General features: G+C 41.1%; 1 protein-coding gene across 3 annotated transcripts in view; it reads right to left on the bottom strand.

Moving 5' to 3' along the window:
- Window positions 1-291: 291 nt before the first annotated feature.
- Window positions 292-18886, bottom strand: part of ALDH16A1 (aldehyde dehydrogenase 16 family member A1) — a 60912-nt gene continuing 42317 nt past the window's right edge. Inside the window, exons 16-18 of one of the 3 annotated variants that reach the window (XM_089480065.1) lie at window positions 18701-18886; window positions 2086-2211; window positions 292-778 (exon numbers count right to left, since the gene is read on the bottom strand). In XM_089480065.1, coding sequence (XP_089336191.1) covers window positions 602-778; window positions 2086-2211; window positions 18701-18886 — 489 coding nt within the window. In that variant the 3' untranslated portion in view covers window positions 292-601. Of the gene's footprint in view, window positions 779-2085; window positions 2212-4397; window positions 4470-10244; window positions 10325-18700 lie in introns of those variants that run through there. The other 2 variants (XM_089480067.1, XM_089480066.1) reach the window with 2 other exon arrangements.

Here is an 18886-nt window from a genome sequence, read left to right on the forward strand (position 1 = left end):
TAATGACCCATTGTCTGCTGGGAAACCCCCCTCACCTTGGCTGGTTTTCATTTGCATGTGCTGGGTCTTGATTTTGGTGTTTTTCTGGACTGGTAGCCAAACTTTGTTTAATTTAAGGGTTTCTTCTTTCCTGTTGAAGTTGTCTAGGTGTTTAAATAGACACCCTGAGGCCTTGCCATTGAACAACAGAACAATACATAGATTAACAGGTAAATCACAGTATATATACCCCATTCTCTTCCATGCAAGCATTCTCTGAAGATGCCAGCCATAGCTGCTGGTGAAACTTCAGGAATAAACTCTTCCAGAACATGACCTTATAGCCCGAAAAACCCACAAAATACTAGAGCTGTGTGACTTGGGTAAAAAGAGGATTTATACCAACTGATGCTCCACTTAGATGGGAAGAAGGAATTGCCAGTCTGTCAACTCTAGCTATAAATGAGAGAGGGGGAAAAAACATTTCAAAGCAGAGATTTTTTGAAAAAATACCTACCAAATGGTCTTTATTTCTTAAACACAGTATTTTCCACCCTGTTCCCCCACTCCTGTTCCCAATCTTGATTGATTGCCTTGCAATTCAGCCCACTGCTCTAGAGACTCAGTTGGCAAATATATCACCCATGGGCATCCAGACGCTTTTACACTGGGTGGCCTGGTAGAGAAACTCTTCCCCAGCACCCTCCTGAGGATTACTCCAGCAACGTTCTTCTGCTCCACAGTTCACCCAAGTCCTTTTCAGATTTCCAGCAGAGGCCCACTCCACAAGTGCAGAACCCTGTATGTTAACAAAATATATTTTTCTTAAAAACAAAAAGAAAACACATTTGGGATTTTAAAATTTAATAGTCACCTTCCTTGATCTAAGGCAGAGGTTTCCAAGAATTGAGGATATTCTCATATCATCTATGAGATAACCAACCTTTTAGTTACTTTTATAATTATGAAGAAAGGAGTGGCTTCACTGAATGATGGAAGAGCAATATCAGGGGGTTTACATGGTAGCTCATTCTATGTCTTGCGATATCACATCATGCTCTGTTGTGGATGCTGATGCAACAGCAAGGTGAACAGGAGAAGTGTGTGTTTTGTATCAAAGACCTGTGACTTGTAACATAGAGATATTTTCAAAAATAACTAGAAGTAACTAGTTGCCCAAGAAAATGGGATACAGTCAGCGACACAAGCATACACGGTTTTCCCCTTGTGCGGTGTGGCCTGGAACGGATCGGATCCCCAGCGTAAAGGAAGGGAGGACTGTACTTTTAAATTGTAATTAATAGTAACTAATAAAGAGTAGGCCTTGAAATTTTCACTTTAATTACCATATATTCTCAACTATAAGTTGACCTCATGTATAAGTCGAGAGCAGGTTTGGGAGCCAGAATTTTGGATTTTCATATGATCTTTGGATAAGTCAAGGGTACAACGTAGGGGCATGTGACAAAGGATGTAAAGGATGAAGCAAAGGGAAACAATGCCAAAGAACTTACAAAATTCCAGCAGGCATAACTGTTTTTCACAGTCAAGACTGGAAGGATGAGAGAGTAGAGGGGTGTCAGCGCTTCCAAGATAGATTACATACACACTTGCCTTTCACCAGGGGATCGTTCCTTCTTTTAATAAGAGTTAAAATACAGTACCAGTAGATATGCTGACTCAGTTTTTTGGGGAAATGTTTTAAACTAAAATTTCTAGATTTATACATGAGTATAGACAGTAATTACTTTTAAAACATAACTTGCCAACCTGTGGATAAGACAAAACTTTCCCAACATCTTGCTGCACTATTCAGACCAGTTACCAATTCCTGGTCACCTAATAACCAATAGCAAAATATACACAGTTTCCAGTTGCAAGTTCTCTTCTGCTAGAAAATTCAATTTCATGTTAAATTTGAATTCTCTTCCTTTCCTCCTTTTAAAAAGTACAGGCTCCAGATAGTGGTTATCACACATTTACTTTCCAATAGACAGAGGGATATCTTTGAATAATGAGGTCTAGGAACTTGCTTTATATTTTTAAGTATAAAAAGAAAGGTTCTTGTAGCTCTGCAATTCTGTTAAACCTACAAGGGAAACTCACCTCCTTAGAGCCAAAGTACCATACAGCTTGCACATCTTGGTGCTCTGCTAAGCCCCGGCTCAAATAATCTCGCTTGCCAGATATGATGTTCACCACTCCACCAGGGACATCTGAGGTGTCCAGTATCTGACACAAGAGAACTGAAGAGTCAGAAAATGTTACCTGTTATTGTTATAAGCCTTCATGTCAACTCTGATTTATGATGGCTCTGTCATATGGTTTCCTTGGTGAGATTTGTTCAGAGAAGGCTTGCCATTGTTTCACTGAGGCTGAAAAAAATGTGTGACTTGCCCAAAGTCACTCAGTAGATTTCCATAGCTTACCAGGGGTTTAAATCCTGGTTTCCCAAAGTCCTAAAACCATTACACCTTGCTGGCTCACCCTGTTATCTACCTAAATAAAAATGCAGCCACATCCCATTTTGGGGAAGAAACAGAGAATGAATACATCTACACAAGATAAATAGATTTACAATGGAATAATCCCAAATATTTTTATTATTTGGTAACACTAGCCATTTTTACACTCCAGATGCTGAAGTCCAAAACATTGGGAGAGTCTCAACAAGGGAAAAGCAGGCCTCAAGAAAGGAAAAGGAAATGAGTTAAAGGGGAGGGGATGTGTGAAATGATTTCAAACATCACACTCTTTGGCTTACAATTGTCTGTAGTAAGTGCAAGATTTACTATCTTCAAGTGACATCCAGAATTAGGCATGACCAACCAGCTTTAAGGGAATTCTCCACCCACTTTCTCCCAGAAGCTCCTCCAGCCCTTAAAAATGCTACTTGTGAGTCTGGAGATCTGCTGCATGTGGGGAGCTGTTATACAGGGGTGGGGATGAAAATCAGCAGTTTCTTTACCAGTGGAAGGCAGATCCTGGATCCAACCCATCATGTCGGCCCATGTGCTCACTGCTATTCTGGGCAGAGCACTGAACATGTTACATTTTTAGACAACAGTTCCATATTCTGGAAATTGCTGTCTAAAAACTTGTAAAGTTAATCAGGCTCCGAACAGCATCTCTTACAGCAAATACTTCCACAGCATCTCTGCATTGCCAAATCTGATAATTCACCTCCAGTTGGCTAACAACAGTAAATGTACAAAATTGTCAATTAAAACATTAAAATTGGCTGGTTAAAACATAAGTGATATAATTTAAAAAGAGCAGCCAGTTGACCAAATGCCAGCATTTCCAGTTACCACAATAACAACTGATGAAGCCAAAGGTCCTGCCTAAACATCTCTGCAGTCTCCAGAGAATGGACTAAATGCACATTGCTGGGCAAGGAGCAAGCACCCAGAAGGCCTTTTCTTGAAAACTCACCATACAGTCCTTGCATGAACTGAGCATGCGCCTATTTCATGCCCCAGAATCCTTTTGCAACACACAAAGGTTCAGTGGAAAAGTTATGATGTTAGAAAAGTTTCCCATCACCCTTTCACAGTTTCAAGTGTATTAACTTTGGCTGCTACTTCAGATTGTAACATCTCTGTTTTTAAGAGCCTGACTTTGTCAACAACTTTTTCCATCTACTTATCCAAAGATACACTCTGGGTATTTCTACATATTCTCTTTTGGAATGCTAAACCCATGTTATCTGAGATAGGTCTCCATGAATCATAAAAACATTTTTTTAGATAAGTAGATTCTGGGTGCATTGACACTTGTAGAAATAATGCAGTTATGGCACCACTTCAAGTGCAGTAGCTAAGTCCACCAGCATGACAAGCTGAGGAGTCTCTACTACTACCGATTCAGTCAGCTTGGGAAGGGAGACTCTTCAGCAGTGAGATGAGTAATTCACCAACAGAATCCTTGTTCTGCTCCAGCTACCCATCTTTCAATACACATATTCAAACCCAGAAGACTCCATTGGTGGGGGGCAGCTGCTAGAGATGGAATCCCAATAGACCACAGCAACTCTGGCCCTAGGCTTTGCCTGCCGCTCCACAGAGAAACCAGTAGGACAAAAGAAGGATAAGTTTACCCTCCCGCAAGCTTCAGCCAGACAGGTTTCTGTAATACAAGCTTCTGGGATGGGCCATCTTAATTGCTCCTTGTGCAGAGCTCTAACAGGCTCACATAGGGATATATGGTCCTTCAAATATGAATTTAGGGATGAAGCAAAGTAAGCCAAGAGAAATCCATTTGTTGGATGGAACAATCCTTCAGAAAATGAAGTCCCAGTTTAATGTGATAGAAACTCTTTTTCACAACAACTGAGTCTGTAAGATCCCACTACTACATTTGGTATCCTTGAAATCATTCAAATGAAAGGATAGACCTGTTGATTCCACAGCTATCATGGCCATCCATCTCAGTTCGGTGGGAAGTGGTGTTGCAATCCAAACAGGTATCTTTTCCAGATTCTAGATCCACTGAAATAAATGTGACTTGTTACTGATGTATAAGGTGTCACATTCATTTCTCTGCTGTACTTGAAGCATGGCTAAGTCTGGATCCAACCCACAATATGGATTTGCACTAAATTTTGAAGCAAAAGAAAGAATTAAAAAGGCAGCAATGGAGAAGTTGCCCTTACGAATTTCTCCACATTCAAGATGTTTCCTTCCCGTTCTCTCAGACATGTTTATGAACTGCAAATAAAGTAGCCTTGTCATTTTTCACATTCCTGCTTTATTTAGAAGATGTTGTTGAACTACAAACAGACTTACACAATTTCCAAAGACAGCAGAGAAATGATTTATACAAAAATAATTTATATAAAATGGGGGCAGGATATAACTTCAAAATTATCTTAGATAATTCCACAGATTCAACAACACAGATTAACATGTAATCATTTCCTCTCAACCAAAGGTCACACAGCATATATATCCCACACACTTCCATGCCACCATTCTCTGAAGATCCCAGATGAAGTGTACCCTTTCAAAACTGTGCTGTTGGTGACATACACTGGTGTGACTTGGGGACAGGACAGCATGCATCATTTTGAGACGCTGCAGAAGGAGGCATCCCCCCTCCCAAAAGTCAATTCACAAAGGCTGGAGTGTACTTCCACAGTCAGTTAGTGGCTATAGGAAGATGGGGACATCTGGCTAGTGTCCAGTGAAGTTCTACAGCAGAGTAGCCATCACTCTCCTGGACCTTCATTGAATATGTAATGCCTATTCTCTTCTAATGGTTGCAAGAATGTAACCTGCCACTGCCTTGCTATCCTTTGTTAACTAAATGGTCATGAGGATAGACCTTTGCACTTGAAAGCTGCCTTCCTTGGGATGGAGAAGGTGCACCTTTGCAGAACTGTGCTGGCAGAGCATCACACTCTGCAAATGTTATGCAGGTTAAGTCACCCTTATCCAAAATGCTTTTAGATTTATTATTATTATTTGGATTTTGGAATACGCATACTACATGGGACCAGAAGTGTTTGGGATTTTAGAGAGACAGTGCCATATGATGTAGTCTACAAAAACCTGAACCCAGTGTATTTCACAAACTCCTGCTTTTGCCTGCCCAAAGCCAAAAAGATTTTTGTGTGCCGCACAGTACCCTACTATTCTGAGATTTTCTACTGAGACACTATGAAGATATACTGGTTGGTCTCTTTACAAAGTATTTTCCTAACATGACCTTTCCAATAAACCTCAGACTTTCTTCATACATCAATCAGTTCCAAAGTGTGTGTTTCAATTTTACAGGCTGCAGTCCATAATTTCAATACTCACACATACATTTATGAACTCTGTGACAGAAGTGTCTTAATTTCAAATTTTTAATGTGTAATGCACAGCTACAGCAGTAATTTTTTAAAAATTTTCTTATTCAAAAATTAACATAGGGGTTCCAGTGCAGATTGGGACTTTGCTGTAGGGCAGTGCTTCTCAAACTGGTCCTCCAGTTGTTCTGAACTTCTGACTGTTGGCAAAGCTAGCTAGGTCTTCCAGGAATTGGAGTCCAAAACACTTGGAGAACCAAAGTTTGGGAACCCCTGCTGCAGGAGGGGTCTTTGAACCTTTGACATTCTGCTCTTTTTCCTTCTAAGTAAGAAGATTATTCTGATGTAAACTGCATGTTACGCATTCAGGACACCCAGGGTCAGTATATTCTAACAATGAATTTTTTACAGTCTTCAGGAAAGAAATCATACCACACCCAGCTAAAGTATGGCACCGTCTGAGATCAACTGACCTCTTTCCACCAAGTTAAGGAGGTTTTTTTAAAAATCCAGAGTTAATCCAAATATATTGCAGATAATAACTGTTTCAATGTTAGAAGCACAGACACAGCCTTTCCTGTTACAACTGGAGGAATTAATACTCTGGGATTATGCTCCAAGTCATCAGCCAGACGAGTAAATTCCCTGGCGCTAGCTGTAGGAGTTTATCACATGGGATGGATCCCATGCAGAAACTGGATTTAGACTGAAAACGTGCAAAAGCGGGTAGTTTTTCAGATGACGTTCAGAGTTAACCCAAACAGAAAGCAGAGAAAACTTGCAAAAGTGGGTTGTTTTTCAAATGATATTAGCGTTAATGAGAATTAATGTGACATTAACCCAAACAGTAACTAGACAAAACCTGCTCCATTTTACTTTCAAAAAATCCCGAAAGTATAATTTTTGCAGTTTGCCCCAATGTGATAAACTCCACAGTCTGTTGTGCTATCTTTCTTTGTTCCCAGTTCACAACAACTATACAATCACACCTCTGTTTTTGTGGGGGATCCGTTCCGTATTCCCCCCCCCCCAAAAAAAAACAGAAATCTGCAGATATTCAAGCCCTATTGGCTTGAATAGCAGCACTCCCCAACTGGCACCTACAGGTATGCGCCACAGATGTGCATCCAATTTAAGTTCGTTTGTCCCTTGCAAGTAAGTGAGGGATGCAGATTTAACATCTGTGCAAACGGAGGGATGACTATACATTGAAAACACATGAATGCTGCCCAGAGATATGCAGGAGGCAATTTTGCAGAAAGCCAACAGGATAATTCAATCTGTTTATATCATTTCTCAATAAATCCATTTGCTATCATTGTTTGTCACTGTGCACACACAGGATTTTGCCATAACATCATTCTACATATCCAATGAAAAACCTTTAAAATTTTGGATTAGGCCCAAATTTAGTCATATTTAGAGCAAATGCACTAGAATCAGTGTGATTTATGTTCCTCACGAGTACCTGATTCCTCCTGACCTCCTGCTTCAAAACCCTGTTTTTGGTCACTCAGAATGACTACATTACAACACAACTGTTGGACTACAATACCACAACTCAAAGGTTAACATTATAATTTCATGGCATAACAAGTACTTGGATGGGAAACCCCTAGGGACTTCAAGGTAGGGCGCTCAAAGTCAACAATACTGTGCTAGATGGACTAATAATTTGACTGAACAGGCATACCTTTGACAAAGAAGCTCCCATTTATCAAGTATTTTGGAAGAAGCTTTCAAGAGGTCTCTAGAAAATTTCATAAGTTTTTGTCTGATTATGCAAGGCTCATCTGACCTGGTTGTTTCATTTTATGTGTGAATATTGTTGCTGTTGTTGTTGTGTACCTTCAAGCATGTTGAACTGCTCCTCTTTTTTGTGGTATAGGAACCTATCCTAATTCCTTCCATGTTTTTTCTGCCTCTGGGACCAAAGTTTCTGTTAAAGAAGCAGCGTGTACAGTGTATACCTGTATTAAGATAGCTCATCAAAACCAGACCCTTTAAAGGACAGAAGGACCTGTAAAGAGTACACTCCTCTTTCATTATTATGAAGAGGATGGGAGTTTCCAAGATGATCCATCAAATAAATATGGAACTACAATCCCCCCTGCCTTACTGTACAATGATTGATTGGTGGTGTTGCTGTGTTGCTGCATTGTAAAAAAAGAAATAACTATGCACATTTCAGTTTACAACTGAAGCATGCCGATTCCATACAGATTCCCTAGTCTTGAAAAAAAGCTTGGAGGAATTACAAGAAGAGCTTGGAGGAAGTCATGTGGACTACAACTCTCAGAATCCCTTAGCCAACACTACTAAGCCAACTAGGGGATTTAGGGAACTCTAATTCAAAAAAGTAACTTTTCTAAACTCTCAGCTTTTCAATTTGGTCTCTTTAAGGAATGTGTGGGAAATTTCAGCTGCAAATTGAATTTATAGATATCAGAATGGAATCTGGCCCCTTCCCTTCCTAATCAAAACCATGTTTACTCAGTTATGCTTTGGCCTGCTATCTCCAGGGAGATATATTTCTTGAAGAAAACCATTATGTCTGTCAGAAAGAAATTTCAGCTTTAATTTACTCAGATAAACCTTAACCTGAACCTTACTGGAGTTTTGCAGATACCATGGACTGCTAAAAAGATAGATAAATGGGTCCTAGTGGAAAGTTGGATTCTCCCTAAAAGCCAAGATGACTAAACTGAGACTGTCATATTTTGCACACATCATGGGAAGACATGACTCACTAAGACGGATAATAATGCTTGGGAAGGACACTAATGATAAAATAATGCTTGGGAAAGGTAGATGACAGTAGGAAAAGAGGAAGGACACATTCCACATGGATAAACTCAGTTGAGGGAGCCACAGCCCTAAATCTTGCTGACAATGTTAAAGGATTATGAGAACTGTTTTCACTGGAAAAGCTGGCTTTACTAGGGGAGAAAAGAAACAAACTGAGCAAGTTAATTCAAGGAATCTTAGAAAATGTAGGCCTGTTAAGCCCCCAGATTTTCATTTGTCTTTTCACTTACCAACCTCTGAATGACATTTTGGAGCTGAATATGGTTAGACAAAATGAGGGAACCAACAAATGGTTGGTCTAATGTTCCATCTAGTGATCAAGGAAGATGCTCACAGTGGCTCAACAGAGGGGTATAGAGAAACAGAATGGTTCCCAATTTCAGTCTATCCGTTCAAGCTATATGCAGAAAATATTATACAAAAAGCAAGCTTGGACACAGAAGAGGGAGGTGTGAAAATAGGAGGAAGGAACATCAACAGTCTAAGATATGCAGATGACACCATACTACTAGCAGAAAATATCACAGACCTAGAGCAACTAATGAGGAAAGTCAAGGAAGAAAGTGCAAAAGCAGGCTTACTGTTGAACATAAAGAAAACAAAAATAATGACCATGGTAGATATCTGAAAATGCAACCTAGACAAGGAGGAAATAGAAATAGTAAAAGAGTTCCTGTACCTTGGCTCAAACACTGATTAGAATGGGGATTGTAGTCAAGAAATCAGAAGAAGACTAAGAATGGGGCGGGCAGCTATGAAAGAACTTTCCTCAAGAGCAAAGACACACAACTAAGCATGAAAGTCAGAATCATGCAAGCAATGATGTTCCCCATTGCCATGTATGGATGTGAGAGCTGGACAATTAAGAAAGCAGACAAAAAGAAAATAAATCCATTCAAGATGTGGTGCTGGAGAAGAGTGCTGAGGATACCATGGACAGCCAGAAAGACAAACAAATAGGTGATAGATTAGGCCTGAGAGCTTCCTGGAAGCCAAGATGACTCAACAGAGACTGTCATATTTTGGTCATGTCATGAGAAGACATGGTTCATTAGAAATGACCATAACACTAGGAAAGGTAGAAGGAAAGAGAAAGAGAGGATGAGCACACACTTGGTGGATGGACTCCATCAGGGAGGCCATGGGCATAAATCTGAAAGAACTGGGGACAGTAGTGAAGGACAGGGAATACTGGAGATGTCTCATCAACAGGGCAGCCATGGGTTGAGATGAACTCGAGGGCAGTTAACAACAAAGAGGGGTATACTTCACTCTGAGATGCTGTCTTTTGCTTGCATCAATCAACTGTTTTTATTTACTTATTCATTTATTCAATTTGTACCCTACTTTTCTACAAAAAATGGTGTTCAAGGCAGAATGATATGATTCTGTATGATTCTGACTAATGATAAAATTCAATTAAAAATAGAAATGCAATAACAGCCACCAGTTTGTAGTTGTCTCCTTGTTATGTTTTTCTTTGGCAATGTGCATATCATTAGTTGTTGTATAGATATTGAAATTAGGTTATTTTATTTATTTATTTATTTATTTATGGTGTTTTGTTGTTTTACTTTTGCTTTTTATTGTTGTTAGTAAATGTACCGTAGTTGTGTGTGTGTGTTTATGTGTGTGAATTATTATTAGAAGAAGAAGTCCTTACCTTTCTTTTTTCCCCTCTTTCTTCTTGCTGTGCTTTTCCTAGCCACATTATTTGGTTCCCACAGAAGAGTTCCTGACTAACTGGGACAAAAGTTTTAAACACTCTTATTTTGTAATTCCAAAATATGTACAAATTGTAATTTTTATATATTTTGTAATTCCTTCTGGAAACACATCTAAAAGACTGCCAAACACAATCAAGTTTCTGTTTTCAAAACCAGTAACAAAAAGGCAAGACAGAGAAAGGAACAGATTTTTTGGAATCTAGAAGTAGGCCATCACGAATTAAAGAGAAACAGACTGAGATTGAGAGTGACTCAAACTACAACAGAGCAAAATTTATCCTCAGCACTCTTCTCCAGCACCATGAATGGATTGATTTTTTTCTTATCTGCTTTCTTCACTATCCAGCTCTCACATCTGTACCTTGCACATGCAAGTACATAAATACACTGACATATTCACGTACTTCTCTTCCCTTGTCTCAGGACAAGGAGGTTTATCTCTTCTCCTTCTGCTCATTTAGATTAGGTGACAGGATTGGTGAAGGGTATTGAAAGCCCCCCATCCCCCATACTGACCCAGCCTGCTGCTTATCCATATGCAATCTTCAACTTGGGCAGCAAAGTCACACTCAGGCTGGAAAAGCTGGCCTGGGGCAGAGTCAGGGCATAGCCTCCACACGACACAGTGCCAAAGGAGCGCCTTAAACCTGTGGTGCCGCAGCTATTGCGACCTTTCTAGGGTGCAAAAAGGAGTTGCTTTTTGCGGCTCCTTTTAGCACTCTGGAAAAGCCAGATTGGGGCCAAAGTGTGCGGTTGTTGTGGCCCCAATCTGGCACAGACCTTAGGGGTGGTCTGCACAGCCTCACTGAAACATACTCAAGCCCTGAACTACTAGTATATCAAGCACAATATGCCACATAGCATGGGGCGGGGGGAGGTTTATTTTTTATAAGATTCAAGTTGTTGGTTACATAGTTTGTGTGTAAATCTGGCAGGGTTGGGATTTGGAGCACACAACACACTGGCAAATGAGGATTCTTCGTTATTATGTCTGCAACATGAGCCAAATTCTTCCCTAGAGTCTTTCAGAGGAGTTTATCAAATGGCAGAAATTTCTCTTAAATTCAAATGAAAAGAAAGTGGGGCCAGTCGCTAATTTAGCGCAATTACATGAATGCATATTGCGTTCGAACTGGCTTCCCTTTGCCCGAAAATAGCATGCCATTGCCCGAATTTGCGTGTGACAGTCTATCACGCAATAACGTTAAACCCCATGATTGCCATTGGATTATACTTCCTATTTCCCTTGTCTGATAAATTGCTTCCTGTGAAGGCTGCTCTCCTGTTGAAGAGGCTCCAATGCATTCAGTCTGGCTTTATATATCTTTGCTATGCTTTTAATCTATGTGTATCTTATTCAGTTTTACATTACCTTTGGATCAAGATTTTGCTTTCAGTTTGTGCTTTATTACTGTTAGTTGCCTTGTTGATGCTATTGTTATTGTCTGATGTTGGATATTTTATTGTTTTTAGCTGTTTTTAATTGAATTTTGAGGTAAACACTTTGTGCTTTTACTTAGTCTGTAACCCCGCTTCGATCCACTGGGAGAGGCGGGGAAACATAAATAAATTTTATTATTATTATTATTTATTACAGCGCCTTTCTGGACAGAAAGTTGGGGAAGATATTGTATAGATAAAACACACTGAGTTACAGTACAATCCATCTGGAGGGTGTCAGGTTTGGGAACGTTGATAGTTAACCCACTTCCCACTGAAATAAAATAGAGAAGTACAACTCATGGCTTATTGATGTTGGAGGGGGGTAGGAGAGGACTAAGCACAACCAACTTTTAGACCCATGTTCTCATCTTGATGTTATGTAGGTTGTGACCCTCGGTAGCAAAAATCTTAATTTCTGAGTTACTTTCAGAGAAATGAAAATAAAGGTCTCTTTCAGCTTCTCAATATTTGGCATTGTTCACTTCCAATTCATAGGGATCTAACCTAACTGGTTTCTTCATGTCTTTTGCTTGTTCTACCTTGCTGCTTGATTCCAGTAAATTTCTGTTTATACATGACATCAACCATATTGTTGTGATCACCAGCTTGACAAAACCTTGTCATAACAGTGGTTTAACTCTATCATTGAACAATTGTGTGAGGATGACGTTAAGTAGCTCCAGGGTTATTCCCAAGAGCCAACCTGCCAATAATAGCAAAAAACTTCTTAGTATCAATCCCAGCCCAAGACATTTTGCTGTCCGAAGCAAAGCAGCAAATGGCAGCCCTCACCCACCTAAGTCAAGATTGGCAGTATCCAGAACTAGGCAGGCCTGATGACAAAATCCCACAACAGTTTCTCCCAAATCGTGGCTCTAAAAACACTAAAACAATTATGTGAGTAATAATTTGCTGCTCTTTCATGACACCCCAGATCTGTTGTTTGAAGGAGATGCCTTATTCTGCCCAAAGGTAAGGCTGACCCAGGAAGAATCTTATCAGATTTAATAAATGTTCCATCCAGTTCAGCATCCCTATAGTGGCCAGTCAGACAAATACAGTACCGTGAAATTTATAAACTACGGTAGACACACTTCTCTCCTGTTGTTGTTTCTCAAGATCTGGTAATCCCGTGCCAAGTGGCCTCTGAATTTTGTGGATCCCTATAATCCTCATGATGTTTAACTGTTGGCAGACCTATTCCCTGTACATCTGTCCAGTCTCCGTTTAAAGTTATCAAAGCCAGTGGCCATCACAGCATCTTATAAGAGTTAATTCCACAGATTAACTCTACAGTTGAAAAAGTCACTTTTTTATTTTGTACTCAGTCTTCAGCCTATTACTTTTATTGGATGTCTGCGGAGTGTGCAAAAGTTTTAATTTTGGGTGGTGGGGTGGGTAAGACCAGAACTCCCTGGATCCCCCAGCTACTGGTCATATTTCTTGTCCATTTTTGGGAATCACAGTCCAAAAAAGTAACTATTTCAAGCTCTGTATGCCTCCCTGTAGCTCTAGTATTCTGTTTTACTCCTCCAGCTAACACCACTGTGATGAAGAGCTTGAGATTTCTTCATATCAGGTGTCTACTTGTTCCAAATCTAAACCCATTAGGCAGCACTGTTCCAAGTATGTTTGATATTCAAAAGACTCTGCACTTTCACATAAAAACAACACATACTGCACTTAACTCCAGCTAGACTGGCAAAGATTTATAAAAATCATGATCCTAAGTGCTGGAAATGCCAGAAGAATGTCAGCTCCTGGTATCATATGTGGTGGTCATGTCCGGTGGTGAAAACGTTCTGGAAAACACTTCATAGTGAAATATGTAATATTCTAAACATCTCCTATCATTTTATTCCGGAATTGTTGGAGAATAATTCTTTACATGGTTTCACTGGCAAGAATTCTCCTGGCACAGATATGGAAATCAAAAGAAATACCATCAATAGACAACTGGATGTTAAAAATGCTTGAAGCCTGTGCAATGGACAAGCTTTCTAGAACAATTGACAGAGACACCTCTGAAAAAGTCAAACAAGATTGGCAGATTTTCTTAATCTACTGTGAAAATACTTGGAGTGGTACAAATCAAGAAAAAATATTATTAGAGTTCAGATATGATTCTTAAGTCATTTATCTCATTTCTTAAGGAACTAACAGTAAACTCTGAACTTTGAGCAATCTTTAAATTTACTGATAAGAAGCGGTTAAGTATAATGTTATATTTCACACAATTTAGACAGATTACTTAAATGTTTAGCTTATCTTTAGATTAATTCTTTTACATTGTTAACATGTAATTTTATTATATCTGTGGGTGGGGTGAGGGTGTTGGTCAAAATGATAAGCTGTACTTCTTTACTTGTTCATTGTTATGGTTATATTGTTTTTAAACAAAAAGATTTAAAAAAACACAAAGCATACTGGTGCAATGTACATTTACTGTCCCTTTAATGCTAAGGGAAAAGAATCCAGGATACAGAAGCAAGAAATGGAAAGTGAAGAGCACATGAACCTTTCATTCTATATTTTAAAATGCTTTGCTTATTCTAGTGAAAAAACAAAATCAGGAAAGGAGATGGCTTTCCCCCAAAATTTCTTCTTTTTCTTTTCCTTGTATCCAAGAAAGCATCATCAAAAGTTCATGAACTAAGCTGGTGACAAACATGTTGGCAGCAGTGGAAGACCTGTTTGTCCCTTAAATGAGGTAAGTGGGTGTCTACATCTTTTCCATTTCCTTGTTTTTCCTGATTTCTTTCCACTCATACACACACTCCACATAATTAGAAAATCTTCCTTAACCACACAACTGTGGACATGCAAGCAGCCCTCTTCAGTTATGCCAGTGAGTGAACACAGACTCAGGGTTTCCCCAAAGGAGAGAATTTTCATTTCTCATGAGCACCAGGGAAGCCACAAATCATGTAGAAATTCCTTGGGCAAATAAAAGTAACAAAAGCTCTAACTCTTTGGCCCAGCTGTCACCCACAGCTGGAAATAAACAGGAATTGGGGAAAAAATTAGAAAGGGAAAAAACAACAACCATATCTTTTGTCTGGGTTTCCAGAAGTCTGTGTGCTTTTTCATTATTGTGAGGGGGCGCGGTGCAGAGGAATAGTGAAAAGAAGAAAGATAATGGAAAGCAAATACCTCCATTCTGCTGGTTTGTCAAGGATGGAAAATCAGATTAGTGATTTATGAATGCTGCCTGCAATTTGATTTGTGATTGGTTTGGCTAAATGGAAGAATTTCCCAAATGGCTTGATTTATTCCAGGAATTTATAGCATTGCAGATGCCACTGGACTGCAGCTAACATGACTGCTCACCATGGCTAGAGGAGATGATGGGAGATGCAGTCTAAAATCAACATCAGGGTCATGAGTTCTCACTCCTGTCACAGTTTCACTGTCACCGGCCTCAGAGAAAGGAGGTACAGCTTCTTTCTTTTTTCTTTCCTACCACTGGCTACTGCTGCAAACATGTGCTGGGAGTTCTAGGAAGTGTCATCTTTCCAAGTCTCCTGATGTCTGCTAGATAGGTTGTGGAGAGGGAACGTCAAGGATGCTCCAAAAGATTTTGCTAGCTGATGCAAAAGACAAGAAAATGTCCCCTCCCGTTCCATATAGAAAATCTGATCACATTGGTATTTAAATCTTCCTTGAATAAAGGCAATGACATAGTGTATTCAACAGCACCTGGGGGCAGCTGGCTAGATGATATCCATTGCCTGCCACCACAGCTCTGTTTCCATTACATTCCTAAATATCAGCTGCCTGAGGCAATTGCTTCTCTCTGCATAGTGGTGGGGCTGGCTCTGGGATCTTCTCCTGCTCAGATTAAAATCAAAGTCGAAGAAGAACTAAGTGTTGCATTTAGATGCCATTTGTGAGTTGCTGAGTCAAAGGCCCCATTCATACTGGCCTAAAAGACATGGAGGGAACTGGGATGATCCAGATGCCCCTCCCCTGAATCGCTCCGTTAGCAAGTGCCCACTACAAATTTGAAATCGAATGCATTTTGACAGAAATCGAATGCATTCTGTCTGCCGGGCGAGGTGGCCGCTGTCAATCAAGCGATTGTCAAATGGTGACGTTTTGCAGGGCTTCGGAAAGTGTCCTCCCCCTCCTCCCTTTTTTTAAAGAGCCAGGCACAGGGTTAATTTTTTTATAAACCTGTGGGCATTTGGGTCAGATCTGCCCCGTCCCAGGCAAAGGGTGGAATTGTCATGCATTTTTTTATGCTTTTAAAAGCAACATTTGTAGCTTTCCCTTTGCTCCAAAAAATTGTTTAAAAATGTAACACTGATTGTAAGTGAGGTCTTTTGCAACATTGTAGCTTCCCCCTCTGCTGAACTGACCCCTTTCCTCCTGCTTACACTTTGCCATTGCCTTCCACTGAGGCTGAGAGAGAGTGACCTCATGGAATCAATTGGGAATAAATGGGAAATGCAGCGCATTAATAATAATAATAATAATAATAATAATAATAATAATAATCCAGGAGCAAGAGGAAATAGCAAGCACACAGACATGTCACCCCCCAAAAAATGCGCATAAATGGTCAAAAAATGCGCATAAATGCTTCTGCTGCATCCATTTCCCTACATCCCCCAGCCTTGGCAATCCTCCTCTTCCTCTTCCTCCTTCCTCCTCCTCCATCACTTTCTCCATCTCCCCCCCCACCCCCAGCCCTATGCAGCCCAGCCTCCCCTTTTGCCACCTGTCACCCTTAGCATCCACCCTTTGGGCTCTTTCCTCCTCTCTCTCCCCTCCAATGAGGGGCGGGAATGCTCTAACCCATGGAATCAATTGGGAATAAAGGGGAAATGCAGTGCAGGCATTCTGACTGTAGCATCCGCATATAACAGTAATAATAACAATAACAACAACAACAATAATAATAATAATAATAATAATAATAAATAATCCAGGAGCAAGAGGAAATAAAGCACAAGCAAGCACACAGACATGTCACCCCCCAAAAAATGCGCATAAATGGTCAAAAATGCGCATAAATGGTCAAAAGAGGCTGCTTGAAAAGGGGGGGGGGGTGTTGCTTTGATTGGGGGTTGGACTGGATGTCCCTTGGGGATCCCTTCCAGCCTTGGGATCATGAGGGAGAAGAGCAATGGGGAGGCTGCGGGAGCGGGAAGTAGACCACCACCCCCTTTTCCCTCTGACACACACACACACACACACACACACAGAGAGAGAGAGAGAGAGGAATCTCTCTCCCTGCTTCAGCTGCTGGAGGTCTGCTGCTGCCTGGCCAGCGACCCTCCTCCTCCTCCTCCCGCCATCCCCTGGCTGCCAGGCTGGCTCTCAGGGGAGCCCCTCTCTGGGTGCCAGGCTCCAGGCTGGAAGCGGCTGCCTCCGTGGGCATACAATGTGCCCTCCTGGGGTTGGCCAAGTCCCCCAGCAAGAGAGGCGGCCTTGAATGGCCCCGGAGGGAGCAGGGGCCAGCAGGAGAGCAGGAGGAGGAGGAAGAGGAGGAGGAGGAGGAGGAGAGCATCCCCTTGCCCAGCAGCAGCCCTTCTTCTCAGGGCTCTTTCCTCCTCCCCCTCCCCTCCGATGAGGGGAGGAAATGCCTTGCCCTTTGCCCACCCTCTGACCTAAATCCCTCCCTCAATTTGCCTCGATCGTGATCGAGGCAAAGTTCTCATTCCCAGGACCCGGGGTTTTTAAAAAGAAACGGCATTTGCGCCGATTTCAAAAGACCCGCGCTAGGGGCCATTTAACACGGAACGGGTGTGCAAGCTCCAGATTCGCTTGTGTGAGATTCGGGGTGAGTAGGAACTTCAAGTGATTGAATCGGTTTCAGAACCGATGTTTTTTGTAATGTGAATGGGCCCAAAGTATATGACATTCAGTGACACTGCTAATCTTAACCCCACCCATCTATGGCAAGGATTTGGAAGCATAACTAAGAGGAGAAATAGACTGACCCTTTTGCGCAAGCTTGGGAGCAGTGTAAGAGTGCGGCGTTTAGACACTGCAAGCTCTAACACCACCTCCAAGCTGGTATCACACCACCCTCTCAATCACATGACGGGCAGCTTTGTGGCACTCTGGTAGTGCAGCATTTATATGCCACACACTGCAGGAGCACCGCAAAACCATAGCAACACCAGAAAAGCTGGCTTTTTGCTGGCTCAAAGAGGAGCAGCATTTTGCCACTTCTTTTTTTTTTTTGTCAGCAAAAAGCTGGGTTAGGGGCATGGTGTGCGGTCCTAACCCAGCATTCGAAGGGGTGGCATGAAGTCATCCCTTCAGGGCCGTCTGTTTCGGCCCAAACATAGCTGGTAAAGTGTGCATGGAATCTATATTTAATATAAATATTAGACAATTTCACCTTCGTATTGAGGAATTATTTTGGTACACATATCAAAAGATTTAAGATTCACATGCTAATAAAACTAATGAACATGAACAATAAACTTATATAAAAGACAACCAGGCAATTGATATTTTGGACTGGATGGGCTATACACAGGCACACATAAACAGATGTACAATTTTCTTGATCTGCAAGAGGTCAGGGAACTTTTGGCTAGCCAAATGTCTAGGACTACAACACCCATAATCCCGTATCCACTAGCTATGCTGGCTAGACTTCTGAGAGTTGTAGGCCACAACATCTAGAGGGCCAAAAATTTCCTCAGCCTTATCTATATATTGATGTGGGAGCCAGCATGGTGTAGCAGTTTGAATGTCGGACTACGACTCTGGACATCAGGATGCAATTCCTGCTTGGTCATGAAACCCACCAGGTGACCTTGGGTAAGTCACACTCTCTCAGCCTCAGGGGAAGGCAATGACAAACCCCTCTGAACTAATCTTGCCAAGAAACCTCCATGGGTTGCCATAAGTAAAACAAAACAAAACAAGACTTGAACGCACAACAACAATATCTATAAATTAGTCTAGAAATGAGGAAGACTATTACCTGATAGAAATCCAAAGCAAGTAATGGGTACCGCTCGCTGGGGACCATTATCACACAGTTGCCACGGATAATGGCAGGAGCCAATAAGCTGACAAAGGAAAGGAGTGGCTGCTTATCAGGACAGGCAATTCCCACTACACCAATTGGTTCCTGGAAGAGGAGGGAGGCTCCATACAAAGATGTCTC

The sequence above is a fragment of the Sceloporus occidentalis genome, unplaced genomic scaffold (assembly GCF_023333645.1).
Source record: "Sceloporus occidentalis isolate IW3139 unplaced genomic scaffold, rSceOcc1.0.p SCAF_14, whole genome shotgun sequence".
In the NCBI taxonomy this organism is placed as follows: domain Eukaryota; kingdom Metazoa; phylum Chordata; class Lepidosauria; order Squamata; family Phrynosomatidae; genus Sceloporus; species Sceloporus occidentalis.